General features: G+C 35.0%; 2 protein-coding genes across 4 annotated transcripts; both read right to left on the reverse strand.

The window, feature by feature from the left end:
* Positions 1-1,450: 1,450 nt before the first annotated feature.
* On the reverse strand, positions 1,451-7,021 carry LOC114500360 (olfactory receptor 4A15-like). 3 transcript variants are annotated; one of them, XM_028517034.2, is made up of 2 exons: positions 6,937-7,021; positions 1,451-2,580 (listed from the first exon to the last, which is right to left on the reverse strand). In XM_028517034.2, exon 2 carries the CDS (start codon positions 2,534-2,536, stop codon positions 1,619-1,621), a length of 918 nt encoding a protein of 305 aa, XP_028372835.1. In that variant the 5' UTR covers positions 2,537-2,580; positions 6,937-7,021; the 3' UTR covers positions 1,451-1,618. The 3 variants fall into 3 exon arrangements, 1 of the variants encoding a protein (XP_028372835.1); XR_004903587.1 differs by lacking the exon at positions 1,451-2,580 and adding an exon at positions 3,242-3,354; XR_004903588.1 differs by lacking the exon at positions 1,451-2,580 and adding an exon at positions 3,724-3,842.
* Positions 7,022-11,520: 4,499 nt separating this feature from the next.
* On the reverse strand, positions 11,521-12,666 carry LOC114498451 (olfactory receptor 10AG1-like). The gene has a single exon (XM_028514355.2). It carries the CDS (start codon positions 12,594-12,596, stop codon positions 11,655-11,657), a length of 942 nt encoding a protein of 313 aa, XP_028370156.1. The 5' UTR covers positions 12,597-12,666; the 3' UTR covers positions 11,521-11,654.
* Positions 12,667-15,990: the final 3,324 nt, after the last annotated feature.

Here is a 15,990-nt window from a genome sequence, read left to right on the forward strand (position 1 = left end):
GAAAAAATTTAAGTCATGAATTGGGGGTGGGAGGTAGACATGGAACACATACATTAAGTCTATAAAAATGTGTTAAATTGGAAGAATTAATTATAAAAATTCTGATAAAATCAAGTGCTTGGTATTATTTAATGAATAGTGCTATGTTTGGGAAGAATTTAAGATGATATAAGAGACCTTTATGTAATAAGAACAGGGGTTTAACTCAAGATACAAGGTTTCAATACAGTGTGATGTACCCTAGAAAAGGACCCATTGCCTCCCCACCTTAGCTCCTTATATAAATGTAGACTAAATACAGAGGCAGAATCATGCGTTTCTTTGAACACTTCTTTCTTACCATCTGAGAGACAAATAATATTTTGTTTCTAGCCTGGTTCATAGAGAGGATGTTATGATTGAGGTCTCTGTCAAATAAAACAATATATTCTCGTCTCTTTATTACCTAATAATCTATATTCCATAACTAAAAGGATAGGAATAACACATATTGCCAGCATCTTTCTTAACAATGGTATCACCCAAAATATCTAGTCAAGTTCTGTATTGCATATTTGAAGCACATGGATTAAGGATTATTCTAATTATATATTGTGTATAAGGAAGAACCTGGGTCCCTATAGAAGGCCATGAAACACTGCAAGCAAAAAGGAGATGGACTATTGAAAAATGCAGGAAAGTTATTAAATATTCTAAATTATCTGGAAAAATTAATGGATCCTGTTCATCAAAGTGTAATCCACATGAGTAGATAATAAGATTTTCCAATCAGCAAAATGTGTAAGATTTAGTTATTTTTTTTACATATGTGCCTTCATCATTCAGATTATTTTTATATACAGAATCTAGTACAAATAATGTCCCTTTTTAATTACAAAATCTTTTTTTACAAAATCACAAACATGTCATTCTGTAACATAACAATAGAACAGTCAAGCACACCATACGACGTTGTAGGTGAAATGCTCAAATTAAAACTCTAAGTTTTTACTTCCATATTATTACCCTACCGACCATACTCAAGCAGGCATTACTTCTGCTGGACACTGTATAATACTTAGCCCCTCTATATTAATGTTAGAACTATGAATCACTATTATTCTTCAACCTTCATATGCTAAGCAATATAAAAATTATATATTTAAAGTATTTTGTAGATGCAAAAATAATATTCATACTTCAAATAGTAATATGGTCTATCTTTATATGTGGAGAAGTCGACCAAGTTCTTATGTCTTATTTTATTTTCTTCAATCTGTAATCAACAGTATTGATTCTGAAAAAGATTATATTATTTAAGAGAAAACAAGAAAAAATCTTCCATTAACTAAAAGAAATTTATAGTATAAACTACAGCAAACTCATCATATAGTTCATAAATCCATAGTCTTAAGAGAGAGATTTTATACATAAAATTTGAACATAACACTTTCCCAAGAAATTATGAAAATCTTAAAAATATATTTTGACCATTGAAAATATTCACCTAATAAATGTTTTTCATCTTGTCCAAGTTATTAAACCTGAGGAAGAGTTTGCTGTAGTTAAACAACCACACATGGTTTTCCTGGAAGGATCAATTCTTCATTAAAAATCAGTGACACATAAATCTGCTGCCTCATTTTCTTTTTCTGGTCCAGAGTTTCTTCATGGCACTTTTCATTTCTGAATTTCTCAGGGTATAGATTAAGGGGTTTAACATAGGGGTGATAACAGTGTAGAACACAGTCAGGGATTTATCAATAGGTAGGGTAGAAGAAGGTCTCACATATATAAAAATACAAGGGACAAAGAAGAGGACCACCACAGTAATGTGGGAGCCACAGGTAGATAAGGCTTTGCGCCTCCCTTCCTGACTATGATTCCTCAGGGAGTACAGAATGGCCCCGTAGGAGATGAGTAACAGCACAAAGATGACCACACAGATGCCCCCGTCATTGACAAGCACAATGAGGCCAATAATGTAAGTGTCAGTGCAGGCAAGTTTTAATAATGGGAACATGTCACAGATGAAGTGGTCAATGACATTGGGACCACAGAAGGGCAGGTTGTAAACAAAGAGAAGCTGAACTACAGCATGTAAGAAACCTCCGAGCCAGGCCAACAGCAGCAGCAGAACACATGCTCGTTGATTCATGATGGTCAAATAATGCAAGGGTTTGCAGATGGCCACGTAGCGGTCATAGGCCATGACCACCAGGAGTAAAATCTCAGCACCACCAAATAAGTGTCCCATGAAAAGCTGGCTCAGGCAACCTTGGAAGGAAATGGTTTTGATATCATAGAGTAAGTGTACAATCATATTTGGGGTAAGTGTTGTAGAATAAACAGCATCCATAAGTGACAAGTAGCCAAGAAAGAAGTACATTGGGGCGCCCAGGGCTGAGCTGACCACGACAGTCACAACAATGAGAAGGTTGCCTGCCAGTGTCACAACATAGATGAACAAAAACACAACAAACAGTATTTTCTGGCCCTGAAGGCTCTGAGTGAGCCCCAAGAGGACAAACTCGGTCACATTGGTCCTTTGTTCCATAGGTCTTTCTGTATGTCTTATTGCAGAGTTCAGGACAAAATTACCTGCAAATATAATTATTACTTGTGACTTCCTGAAATCTTAAGATAATTTGTCTATTCATTCAACAAAGAGGCATCATGACATATTATGTTGCAGGAATTTCTGAGATTATAAGAATTTAAAGTTGATTAAAACATGGTCCCTAACCTCAGCAATCTTACAGACTCGTGGAGGGGCAAGTATTAGGGATGTGTGTGGGAAAAGAAGACATTATAAAATAAGTAGGTTTCCATCTGAAAGCTAATGAAAGTATACATATGGTTCATACTTTATACAAAAATAAAAACAATAAAGGTTTAATGAAAAACTAAAGCAAGATTTATTTTATGTTTACTTTCTAGTAATAAAAGAGATGACTTTCTACACTCTAGAGGTGAGAGAATCTTCTTATCATTAAAATCCCAAGTAGACATATTAAATTGTTTGAAGGATTTAGGAATAGATACCATGAAGTCAATACAAAAGTAGTTTGGGAAAAAGATTGATATTTTAGATGACAGATAGACTTAATATCTAAAATAGACAAAGAACAGTAAGTAATTAACAAATGAAAAAAGAACAAACCAATAGCAAAGTGGGTAAATCACATAAACAGGCAAATAAAGGAAGAATCAATAGAAGTGACAAAAAAAGTATAAGACGCTGAAACTCACCTGCAACAGAAAAATACAAATTGAAGAGCCTCTTTCCTGCAGTATTACCTTGGATTTTTGAAAGTGAATCAAGTTCTAAAGATGCTACAGTTTCCTCTCATTTTTAATAACTGATAAACAATGCTTAGCAAACATATAAATTGAATCTGTCATGAGAGTGAGAAATATCTGCCTATTAAACTATGCCCAAATATTTATACTTAAAATTAGTGTCCAAGAATACTGAAGTCCATGATTTTCTAACCACTTTGTTGTACATCTGAAACTAATATAGCATAAAATGAATGTAAACTATAATTGAAAAGTGAACATTAAAAAAGAATACTGATAAAATGGTAACATTGTCATGGATCTTTATCATATGAAAATGTCCATCAGACTATTACAGAACTGAATTAAGTCCCACACCTTTTGGTAATCAAAAGGACATTGCTGAGTATGAGAATGACATAGGAGAACTTTTAAAAGATTGAGTTTTCACACCACCAAAGCCCAGTTCAGAATCGTACATATAAATGCACTTCCTGAGTTACCTTTTTAATGAGAGAGCCATTCAATTCGTGCTCTGAGCTGTGGAGCCTCTCCCTGTCCTCTGCACACTGATGCCATCTCTGTGGACACAGAGAGCAGCTCAACACACGCAGCATCACTGGACATCAGACTCCCCACGTTACCAGCTCTGGCTGTGCTTAAAGGAAATCTGATTCATCTGTCTTTCATAAAAATATTACCTTTCAAATTGTTGGGAATTTCAAAATGAATATGAATGTCCTGTAACATAAAGAACTCTGAATCTTTTTGTATTGTTGTTCAATTACAGTTGTCCCCATTTCCCCCCCATTACTGTCCCCTGCCTTACCCACCCCCACCTCCACATTCAATCCCCCCCATTATCTTTGTGCATGGGTCCTTTATACATGTTTCTTGATGTCCCTTCCCCTTCTTTCCTCATTATCTCCTCCTCCCTCCCCTCTAGCTACCTTAATTGTAAACAGAGACCCAAAATATTCATTGCCAGAAGAATTTGTCCTATTAACAAACAAATGGCAAATCAACATCTTGATGAGAGAGAAAATTGTATATGAATTATTTAGATAAATATTTTCTAGTTTGTGTTTCACAACAATAAACATGAAATAGCCTTTACAACATCATGATTCCTAGTCAGTTACACTGGTCTGTCTTCACACAGCATTGTTCATCTTCAGGTTACTGGCAGGATGGAGAACCATTTCATGTATGTAGTTTATGTTTTGAGTCCATCATTTCAATTTCTGAAAAAAGCTGGTCACATGAGTACAGACATAGACAAGTACTCTCTGAGGTAAAGACAAAGTAGCAAAGTTGTGAACTACCAGTTTCATAATCAATTTATTTTTATATCCACATCTATTAATATAGATAACAATATAGGTGCTATTCATTTTGTTCTTTATAATTTCTAGATTGTTGTTAATTTTCTATAATAAAATGTATAACCTTTAAAATAAGAAGAGAAAAATATTATGCCTCAAATTTTAAGAGCCGGTTGATGATGGGGACACATATAAAGCACATTCACAAATACCCAAAGATGCGTGTATTTTACTCCAAAATTGCTGGATGTATTTACCTGTGAAAAATACAGTTTGTTCTATTAGTCTAAGTCATATGAGAAGACTCAAAGACATATAAAGATCCTCTCATGAGCCATTGTCTTCCCTGCTTTGCCTGTCTGGAAGCTTCTCTGCTTCCTCAAAACCAAAAAATAGAGTTGCTTCCTCCTTCCAATCTCAGAGTTTGTGGTGACGGTTCATTATAGCACTCGACACCTTGTCCCACACTCATCTTATTCATTTTTGTATCCTCAGTGCTGGTGAAATAATAATAATAATAATAATAATAATAATTGTCACTCATCACATATTAAGTGAGAGGAAAAGAGGGGAAAAGGAGGCAAAAGAGAATAAACTATGGAAGAGAATATAAAAGAGAAATGGAGAAGTAGAAATGCATTAAAAAGCAAAGAAAGAGAAACAGACATAAAATCCAAAGACTGACTTTGGGAGTCTGGGATCTACCCCTTATTAACCATAACATTAAATTATCTCTTTGTGTGTCAATTTTTTTTTAAATTGAAATATGGCAAGAATATTTTATTTTATTTTATTTTATATTTTATTTATTTATTTTTTAGAGAGGGAAAGGAGAGAGAGAGAGAGAGAGAGAGAGAGAGAGAGAGAAACATCAATGTGCGGTTGCTGGGGGTTATGGCCTGCAACCCAGGAATGTACCCTGGCTGGGAATCGAACCTGGGACACTTGTGTATCAATTTTTTACCTATTAAAAGGAGGGATAAGTATGTTACATTTAGGACTGCTGTGAAGATTAAATCATTTTGAACTTAACTGCTACTGTTGTTATGTGATTTTATTGTTCCCATGCAAGAATCATTAAGAAAAGTTTCAAAAGCTGCCTCTTAAGGCAAAGGTTCTGAACCAAGATATATTGGTTCAGAAATACAGTGAGCTATAACCAAGTGAGGAGACGAGGACATGGGAAACAAGAATAAGTGTCAAAAAGGCCATTAGATTAAAAAAATTAAGCAAGCTATTAAAAATATTTAATATAAAGATTGAATTATTGTTTAGTTTGCTTGTTTTTTTGTGTGTGTGTGTGGGATTTATTGTCCATACATTTCATTTACTCATTTGCTAAAGACATATTCCAATGTATGAAAAACGTACGCCTTCTAAACTTGAGTGACTGAGGGTAGAGTTCTCCAGGAGACAGGAAACTTAATTTAAACCCAGTTCATTATTCAAATCAATGCTTTGTAGAATGTTGTGCCTCACTAGTTTTATGATTTATTTTTATATCTATAATGCGTGCCAGTATCAGATATTATAAAGCATTTGTTGAGTGCAAGAAAGGGGTATGACAAGAGAGAAGGAGAGGAGAAGAGATGGGAGAAGAGGAGAAGAGGAAGGGAGGGGAGAAAGAAAGGTGAGCCAAAGAAAAAGAGAAAAAAGGGGGGAAGAAAACATGACTCTTTCTTAGTAATCTAAGAAAAATTTTAAGTAGGTGTGTCATAGTATTTCCAACAAGCATTGTACTTGAAATCCAAACTTTCTATCAAACTCATTTTTGATTATGGCTCTTAGGCTAAATAGCAGGAAAAAATACTGACAAATAAATAACTGACAGGTTGCTTTTATAAATTAGTCAGGAAAAGAAATTATTCTGGCCCAGCTCAATATTGATGGTTATAAACTACTGTCTTGTTATGAGCTGACTCTTTGTCAATTCAATAATACTTAAAATCCATCAGGATTTTCTTTAATCCAGAATCATGGTTATATAAATTTACTGTAAATAAATCAAAGTGTTTCCAGAAATGGAAATGCTGAAGTAAAACCTAAAAGAAGAAAACTGTGCTTCTATATACTAATGCTGACCACATCCTGTTTGTCTAAGACTTTGCATCCCAGCCTGCTGTTTCAACTAAGAATCCCAGATAGTAGACACATGCATGTCTTATTTAAAAGAAACCTGATTTTGGAGAAATGGGGAAGATTTCAGTAGCTCTAGCACATTTCTATTTTCATGGCACTCATAGAAATCTATGTATTGTAAGTGTTTATGTAGAAACTGATGTGATAGCGTTGGTGCAGCTCCTAAGAACATGATCGCTATTTCTAAAGCTAGGAAAGCAAATTCAATTACCAAACCATCAGCAGTTGATTAAAGGTCTCTTGGATAAGGAACTCCTTGAAGACAATTCTTCAAGCCTTTTTCAGAGCTGAGCCTTAGAGTTCAGGCCCTGGGACTTGCCCTGCCTTCTCCCATCATTTGTGTAGAAGCTCACATCTAGCTACAGAAGAGGTCAGGGAGAGATGTTGCCTTTGTGGTTCACTCTGCCAAGAAATTCTCAGTCCCACCCCTCAACTCCTTTAATTCTCACAAAATAGAGATGAGTTTTACTCACGTGGGCAACTCACCTCTGTGCTGTTTCCTCCAGGGAAGAGAAATTAATCTAAAGAGTCTTTGCCAAGATGGAAACCAACTACCTCTCCCTTCACATTTTGACAAGGGTTAGAATTCATCTACAACACTGGGATAATCATCAGACTACAGCCATAAGCTGAATTCTTCATTTCTTTGTTTTTCTGATAAATGTTCATTAAACATGTAAAAGTACCAGGCAGTGGTGTTCAATGATAAAAATAAAAATAACTATTGAGTGACATATGCTAGGCCCTGTGTTAAACACATGATATAATAACAGTACCCTTTGTGATGGGTACTATTATTATTCCCATTTTACAAATGAGGAAACTGAGGCACTGTGAGTTTAGGTAAATCACCCAGGATCAGGAATGAGTAATGGCAGGACTGAACTTTAAACACAAGTAGTCCCCTACAGCCCAGATAGTGTCCCTGCTCTCATGTTATAAGCATTCAATTAATTAGAAAAGAGAATGTGGTGAGCACTATAAAACAATCAAGAGTTCTAAGTCTTTGTAATATAAACAGGGTAGTAGGAAGAATGCCTAGGGAAGGTATTCTGAAGGAAGTAATGAAGCTGAAGCCAAAAAAAAATTACCCAAAGTCTAGAGTAGATAAGTAAGAGAGGGTGTGGGAAGATTAACAAATTTGGGAATTGAGCTGTGCTGCATCTCTTGGTGAATTGTGCATAAGGTACCTGTGTGAGCACACCTGGTGCATTTGTGATTCCACCTTGTTATGAGGTAAACCAATCCATCGTGCTTTTCCAAATATATACTCAAGTACACTACACACTTTCACTGTTAACTATCAACTAGCTAGAAATTACTTGAGCAGAAGAGTGATGACGCATCAAGCAACTGAGAAACCCCAGTTATAACTGGCTCACTAACATGAGTAACAGCTTAGTTAAAGCACATAGACATTGGATAAATGCAAATCCATTCTAATCTAAGCTGTGCCATGTATATGCTTTATTACCTTGAAATTAGTTACTTAGTTCTTCTTGGCCTCAATTTATCTCATCTCCAAAGCAGAACTAATAATACATGCCATTGTTTTGAGAATTAAATAGATAAAATATTTAAACAGTTAAAAAATAGACAACAAATAACAGCCGTATGTTTACTAGCTTAAAAAAAAAACAGCATCTCAACTTTGAGATGGAATTTCCACTAGAACTTTGAGAATGTATTTTCAAGTGATGAAAGAAATCTACCTTCTCAGACACTCATGAATTACTTCCCCTCACAGAATACCTAAACAGTCCCTCTCTCCCTGGAGCTGCTTGCTCTGCAGGCCTTCAGCGCAGAAGCCTGCAGCGGTGCCTGGGGTGCATTCTTTGGGCTCAGGCACCCTTCCTGGTGGTGCTTCACAGCTGATGTTGGTGTTTCTGGTTCATAACATTTCTTTTTGCTATTTAATTTAAAGACTACATGCAAAGAGTAACTAGGAAAATGGAGTGACTATGTTATTATCAGACCAAAAAAAAAAAAGACTTTTAGAAGTCTTGTAACAGAAGTCTGTTACAAGAGAAAAGGCAAGACAACATGTAATGATAAAAATATCAATCCATAAAAGACAGATATCATTATAAACAAAAATGTAAAAATTGACAGATTAAAGGGAGACTAGACAGTTCTCCAATAAGAGTTACAGATCTCAATATCCAATTTTCAATAATGTATAGAATAACTAGAAATAAGATCGATAAGGAAATAGGGTATTTAAACAACACTATAGACCAACTAGAACTGAAATATGTATGACCCAAACATACTGGAATACATGTTCTTCTCAAGTGAACATGACAAATTCTTCACGCACAGCTACAGGTTAGGTCACTAAACAAGGTTCAATATATTTAAAATGATTGAATCATCTAGAGTATCTATTCCCACCACAAAGGAATGAAATTAGAAAGTAATAACAGAAAGGAAACTGAAAAATTCACCAATATGTAGAAATGTCACAACTTACTGTTAAACAACCAATGTGTCAAAGACAAAACACAAAGGAAATTAGAAAATATCTTGAGACAAATGTGAATGAAAATACAATACACCAACACTAAGGGAATGAGCAAACAGCAGTCCCCAGAGGAAAATTTATGTCTGTGAACACCTATGCTGTAAAAGAAAAGGTTCTCACCTTGATAAATAAGAAAAAGAAGAAAATATTAAACTAAAAGCAAGTGGAAGGAATAAAATAACTATTAGAATAGAAAAAATGAAATACAGAATAGAAATAATAGAACCAACCAAACCAAAAGCTTGGTTCTTTGAAAAACTTGACAAATATTTAGGAAAATTAATCAAGAACAACAGAGATGACACTAATTATTAAAATAAGGAATGAAAGCAAGGATATTACTAGCAAAGTTATAGAGATTTTTAAAGTAAGAAAATAGTAAGCAACCTAAGTGCCCAGCAGTAACTGAGTGGAAAAGAAAAACTATGGTACATTTATACAACGAAATACTAGACAGCAGAAAGAAGGAGCTCCTACCCTTAGTGACAGCATGGATGGAACTGGAGAGCATAATGTTAAGTGAAATGAGCTAGGCAGTGAAAGACAAATACCATATGATCTCACCTAAAAGTGGAACCTAGTCAACAAAACAAACAAGCAAGCAAAATAGAACCAGAGACATTGAAATAAAGAACAAACTGACAGTTACTAGAGGGGAGGGGGAGAGGAATAATGGGGGAAAATAGGGGAAAGTCTATGAAGAAACATGTATGGAGGACACATGGACAGAGTCAAGGGGGTGGATTGGATTGTGGGAGGCAGAGACAGGCCTGTGGTGGGATGAAAATGGAGACAACTGTACTTGAACAACAATAAAAAAGTATCTATTAGAGATATTAATCTTTTTAAATGTTTTTCTTTTTGTTAGTTATCTCTTCTCTCTCAAACATTTTTTTCTATATTGTACCAGAAGGGCAATGAAAATGAAGGACTTTTCAATTTCTGTCTCAGTTCTTCCCACTTATGATAGTTTCGGGGTTATGCAATTTCTGCTTGGGAATTTTCTTGCAATTTTTTGTTATTACATTTTTCCCCCTGTATGCACTGATTTCCATTAGATTTTTATAGTTTCTGATAGCTGCATTTTCTTAGAATCTTGGTGATTCATCAATTGCTTGCTTTGCTCTCAGCCAAAATTGATTCTTTTCCTAGGTTTCTACCAGGGTTGTTCATACATCATCTGGCTGTTTTCTTCCAGGGAGAAAGTAATACTGCTCTGATCTACTTATGTGGAGTGAATCATTCCCATGTAAATGTAAGCAAAATTGACATGTTTTTTAATGGGAAAAAAAGCTTTAAGAACTTTGCAAGCTTCATCACATTCTTTTAAACTCTGAGTGTTGGTGACAGGTCCTGGTCCCGCAGAGACCTGTTGCCTGTCTGTGTCAAGGGCTCATTAGCCAAGCACGTGAGTTGGAAAATAACATCCACAGAACGGGACTCACACCCACAATGAATCAAATTTATTTTCTGCTTTGTATGACTGCATAAATACCACAGGTTTATTGTAATACACTGCTGAATTTCAGTTAAACAAAGAAAATTAATAAAATGATTTACTCTGAGATTCTCATAGTTAACATCAATGATTATATTCTTCTTGATCATTTCTGATGTGTGTGCATACTTGGTGCACAAAGTATGAGTGTGATACCTGTGTTTTTATAGGAGATGCTCACTTTCATACACATTTATTTCCCTTCCCTTAGATTTCCTCTTCTGTTTATCATCTCTAGGAAAATATACTTAAAAACAGTAACTTGTGAACATTCCCATGATTACTCCAAGCTCTTCTTATTATATGCAAATATTTTAATAAAAATAGTTGTTCTATGATATCAGTGGGTTATATTATATAAAATATTTAATTTGATATACACATAAACCCTGCCTAACACTCACTGGTATCATCATAGCAACATCATTTATTGTAGAAAACCACATTCCTAATGAAAGATGTTTTTCTTCTCTGACAACATAATTTCTCTATCAAGTCATTGCTAGGCCTAAATAGACATAAAATGTTAATTAATATTCCATTACCAATCTGGTTTTAAAAATTTCTGTGACAAAATTATGAAAATGAGTGACATAGTTTCCAATATATGCTATAGCAGAGACTATATTACAGTTGAATCCATTACATTGATCCTTGTCAAAAGTTCTTACTGAGAAGGAACATTTCACAATAAAATTATACCACTTACCTAAGAGTGAATCACTATTTCTGGACACATGTACAACTTTTCAACTGAAGACAGAAAGTCTCTCAAAGTTTTAACTAACTTTTAATATGGAAATAGATAAATTGATTTTAAGATAAACAGCTGTTGAAATTTTATTAAAGATCTGCCAGACATCAATCAATTCCTGTAAATAGACTCACCTTTTATAAGTGAAGTAGATTATTTACATAGCAGTTTCTTCAGTGCGTTTATGACATCCTTGTTTCTTAGACTGTATATCATGGGGTTAAATAAGGGAGTCGTGATGGTGTAGAAAAGAGAAAGCACTTTGTCAGTTCCTGCTGAGTCTTGGGTCTTGGGTCTTAAATAAGTGATAGTGCCTGATCCAAAAAACAGTGTCACCACTATAAGATGAGATGAGCAGGTGGAGAAGGCTTTGGCCCGACCTGTGGCTGATGGCAATTTAAGAATTGTAGAGATGATTTTGCCATAGGAGGCAAGGATTGACAGAAATGGAACTGTGACAAACATCACAGCAGCTATGTAGACCATCGTTTCACTCACAGTGGTGTTCCCACAGGCCAACTTGATTATTGGGGGGATGTCACAGAAGAAGTGGTTGATGAGGTTAGAACCACAAAAGGACAGAGAGAAAATCTGGAATGTCTGCCCTATTTGGACTGGAATGCCACCCATCCAAGAGCCAGCCACGAGCCGGACACAGACCTTGTGGTTCATAACTAGAGGATAGTGCAGAGGGTGACAAATGGCCACATAGCGGTCATAGGCCATCACAGCCAGAAGGAAACACTCAGTGGCTCCCAGCATGAGGAAGAAGCACATTTGTGCAGCACAGGCAACTAAAGATATTCTTCTTCTCTGGGTCCAAAGATTCGTGAGCATTCTGGGGAGAATAACTGACACGTAGCAGATTTCCAAAAAGGAAAAATTGCCCAAGAAAAAATACATTGGGGTCTGGAGAGCAGGGTCTAGTTTTGTTAATAGAAATACAGTGCCATTGCCTATCAATATCATGATATAGACGATTAAGAATAATCCAAATAGAAACCACTGGAGATGGGGGACATCAGCAAAGTCCAGGAGAACAAATTGCATCGGTTCAGTCATATTTCCCTCTGGTGGCTTTTCTTGGTGCTTCATCTGTGGACAGAGGAAATGAACAGTGTGCTTTTATTTTTACCCTCATGGGTGAGTGCCTCTTCTTTAAATTGTATCTGGAGGTGAAGATAGGTATTCACGATCACTGCAATGGTTTCTAATTAATACATTTCTCATTTTCTCAGTGCAGACATTACAGATTATCACTGCAAAATTCCCTTAAATTACTTTTAAGATCATTGTTTGTACTTTCTGAATACAGCCAGAATAAACCAAACTATGTCCTGCTCAACACAGACACTGGAGAAACTGGGAGTTGTTGAAGACAGACCCACAGCTTGGCCATATAACCTCCCTTTTCATGAATTATGCTTCTCGACAATCCAGCTCTGTATTAAAATTGTCTTCCTGTACTTGAACAACAATACAAATGAAAAGTATTTAATAAAAAAGAAATAAAAAAGTCTTCCTTATACTTTTTCAACTGCCTATTTATTGCAAACCTTCATTTTTCTTCCATCATTAGATTATCTTGGAGATACATGTCCTTATTATACAGTTCATATTATTAGGTAGTTGACACACAGAGAAAGAGAGAGGGAGAGAATTTTATAGCACATAGTAGAATAAAACAAATTATTTTTAGTAGAAAACTGAGTGGGGAATATAAGAGGGTTCTATTCTGGAAAATCTGCCTGGGAACACAGACATGGATAGAAGCAGGAAAGAGGAAACCCTGGACACACAGAACTGGCCTAGAATGTGGGAGCCAACCTGTGTGCACGGGTGCGGCAGGGGGAAATGTCTTACCTGGGATGTTTACCGCATGTGCTGAGTGCCCCTCCACTATCTCTGTAGTTCTTTAGAAACAACACTTTAAGTAAGCATTTCTAAACTCCCTTTTTTTTAGACATAAAGATACTGACACTGACTAATGGCAGATACTTTGATCATTTGCACAAAAGTTTTTTTCCCAATGTATTGCTATTTTAATTTGGATAGCTTAAGAAAATTGGTGCATTTGCACAAAAGTTTTATGATGTCAAGTCAGAGCCTAGGATTTCTTTTCTTAATTATTGGACTTGAGTGTGAATCCTAACTCCAAACTCTGTGAAATTAAGCAATTGCTTACATTTTCTAAGTTTTACTTCCAATATCATGATTGGTAAAATTTTTTATCTCTTTTAATCTGGTATTGGTTATGGTTTCATAATTATAAATATGAATGTGAGTTATGTTCCTAAATTTTTATCCCTCAGGGTTGTAACACATTGCCTAGTAAAATTGTACTTAATAAGGTTATTGAGTTTCTTCTGTTGGTAATTACTTTTTCCCATTGTTTTCCATTCACTCCAGGACTGGAGTAAAGTGAGTGACACTCTTGGGTATACAATTTGAGAGGCACTGACTCACTTTCAAGGGTGGCTGATTCTGCCCTGTACCATCCTGAAAGTGTGGCCCTCCTTAGATATTGCATCCCAAGCATCTCTTGGCTCAAGATATGGCTCAGCACTGCTTTTCATTTCTGTGTCCTGGTGTGTTTGAACCATGTCCTCCAAACAGAGGGTAACTATAGCGTCATGGATGAGGAATGTAATCCTACCAAGATGGACAGGATTTGAATGATAGTTTCCCTACCTGCTGGCTGTGTGACCTCTCGCACATTGCTTAATACTCTGTGCCATAGTTCACTCAAGTTTATAATTGGCTAACCAACATATAAATACTTAGGACTGTAACATAAATTAATTCATTTAATGTATCCAAAAGCAACTTGAAGAAGTCCTAACATTTATAAATGTATTTGTAAATACTAGCTATTATTGTTTTTATTGCAAACTAAATTTTATTTTTCTAAATTTTCCTCTGTGGTCTTCTAAACTGCATGAAAAAATACCCTCTGACTTACTTTATGTGTGCATCACATGTTTAATTTAGGACAGGAATGAGATCTTAAAGCAAACATCAGAGTGTTAAAAAATTCTCCATGAATTTTCTGCCAATATTTTTGTTTGTATTCTTATCTCTGATCTGTGGACCTAATTCTAAGATTACTCATCACTATCCAGCCCTTAGTGTTGCAATCTGGCTCCTTGCTTTTGGAAGCCTTTTCTCTTACTATCACTAAATGATCTGAGAGATGAGGACTGTGACTATTTTCCTACTCGAGACCAATATACATTTTAGAATATGCCTGATTCCAAAACTAAGTAAAGCATGAAACACTTTTTAAGTGAAACCATTATTCTTACAAGGGAGAAAAGAATTAACATACCATGTAATCCAACTTTTAGAAAAGACTTTATTTATTTATTTTTAGAGGGGGAGGGAGAGAGAGAGAGAGAGGGAGAGAGAGAGACATCTATGTGTGAGAGAAACATCAATTGGCTGCCTCTCCCACACCCCAGCCAGGGACCTGGCTTGTAACCCAGGTATGTGCCCTGACTGGAATCAAACCAGTGACCTTTTGGTTCACAGGCTGGCACTCAACCCCTGAGCCACACCAGCCAGGGTGTAATCCAGTTTTTAAGTATCATATTTACAAATGGTAGCATTTAATGGAAGTAATTTAACTTATTACTTCAATTACTTCTGTTGCTAAAGATATCTACATATATATATATATATATATATATCTTTATAGATATAAGATATATATATATATATATATATATACACACACATATATATATATCTAAATTTGTAATGGCACAAACCCAATCTTCGGTGATAAAATCATAAATGTATAACATAAAATATGCAAGATCTGTGCATGGTTTTCTCTAGAGAAGAACAAGGTGGAAAAATAGATTCACTTTTTTGAGCTTTAACAAGATTATCTACATGAGTATTCTTTCCTGTAAATGTTTAAGTTCTTATTATTCAAGGAAGTCAAAGTCAATCTTTAGTAGCTTTATTTTAAATTCCAGCTTTCATTCCTTGGATAAATCCAAATAATTAAGGGAATGTTTTAATTTGTTACATATAAGACACTACCTAAGCTTCAGTTATATTTATACATTTGATACAAAAAGTCAAATTAAATCTTGAAATCCATAAAATACTTAAAATTTTATATTAAAAAGTACTTAATTTTGTCTTTTTTTCTCTTAAAATAAATGTTTTTTGGATTCCCTAATGGCTGGACATTTATTTCATGGATTGTTTCACTTCAAATCGCCTATTATAATATCAAGCTGAATGCATAAATATGAAATTTATTTGCTATGTTGGCTGAAAATGAAGTTTTCTATAATATTATCTATACCTAGAAAATATTCTTCAATATTACAGTTTTCAGTATTGTGAAGTGATTTCACATCATTACTTATCATTTCAGTACACATTGTATTTAACAGAATTACAATATGCAGAAGTTACTTCACTATGATACCACATATCTTACTATAAATTAAATATTAATTTTAAATTTAAA

The sequence above is a fragment of the Phyllostomus discolor genome, chromosome 6, assembly GCF_004126475.2.
Source record: "Phyllostomus discolor isolate MPI-MPIP mPhyDis1 chromosome 6, mPhyDis1.pri.v3, whole genome shotgun sequence".
NCBI lineage: Eukaryota > Metazoa > Chordata > Mammalia > Chiroptera > Phyllostomidae > Phyllostomus > Phyllostomus discolor.

What these genes read in the sequence shown, in the direction of transcription:
- LOC114500360 (XM_028517034.2), bottom strand. Translation starts at nt 2,536, where the DNA reads ATGGAACAAAGGACCAATGTGACCGAGTTTGTCCTCTTGGGGCTCACT.
- LOC114498451 (XM_028514355.2), bottom strand. Translation starts at nt 12,596, where the DNA reads ATGAAGCACCAAGAAAAGCCACCAGAGGGAAATATGACTGAACCGATG.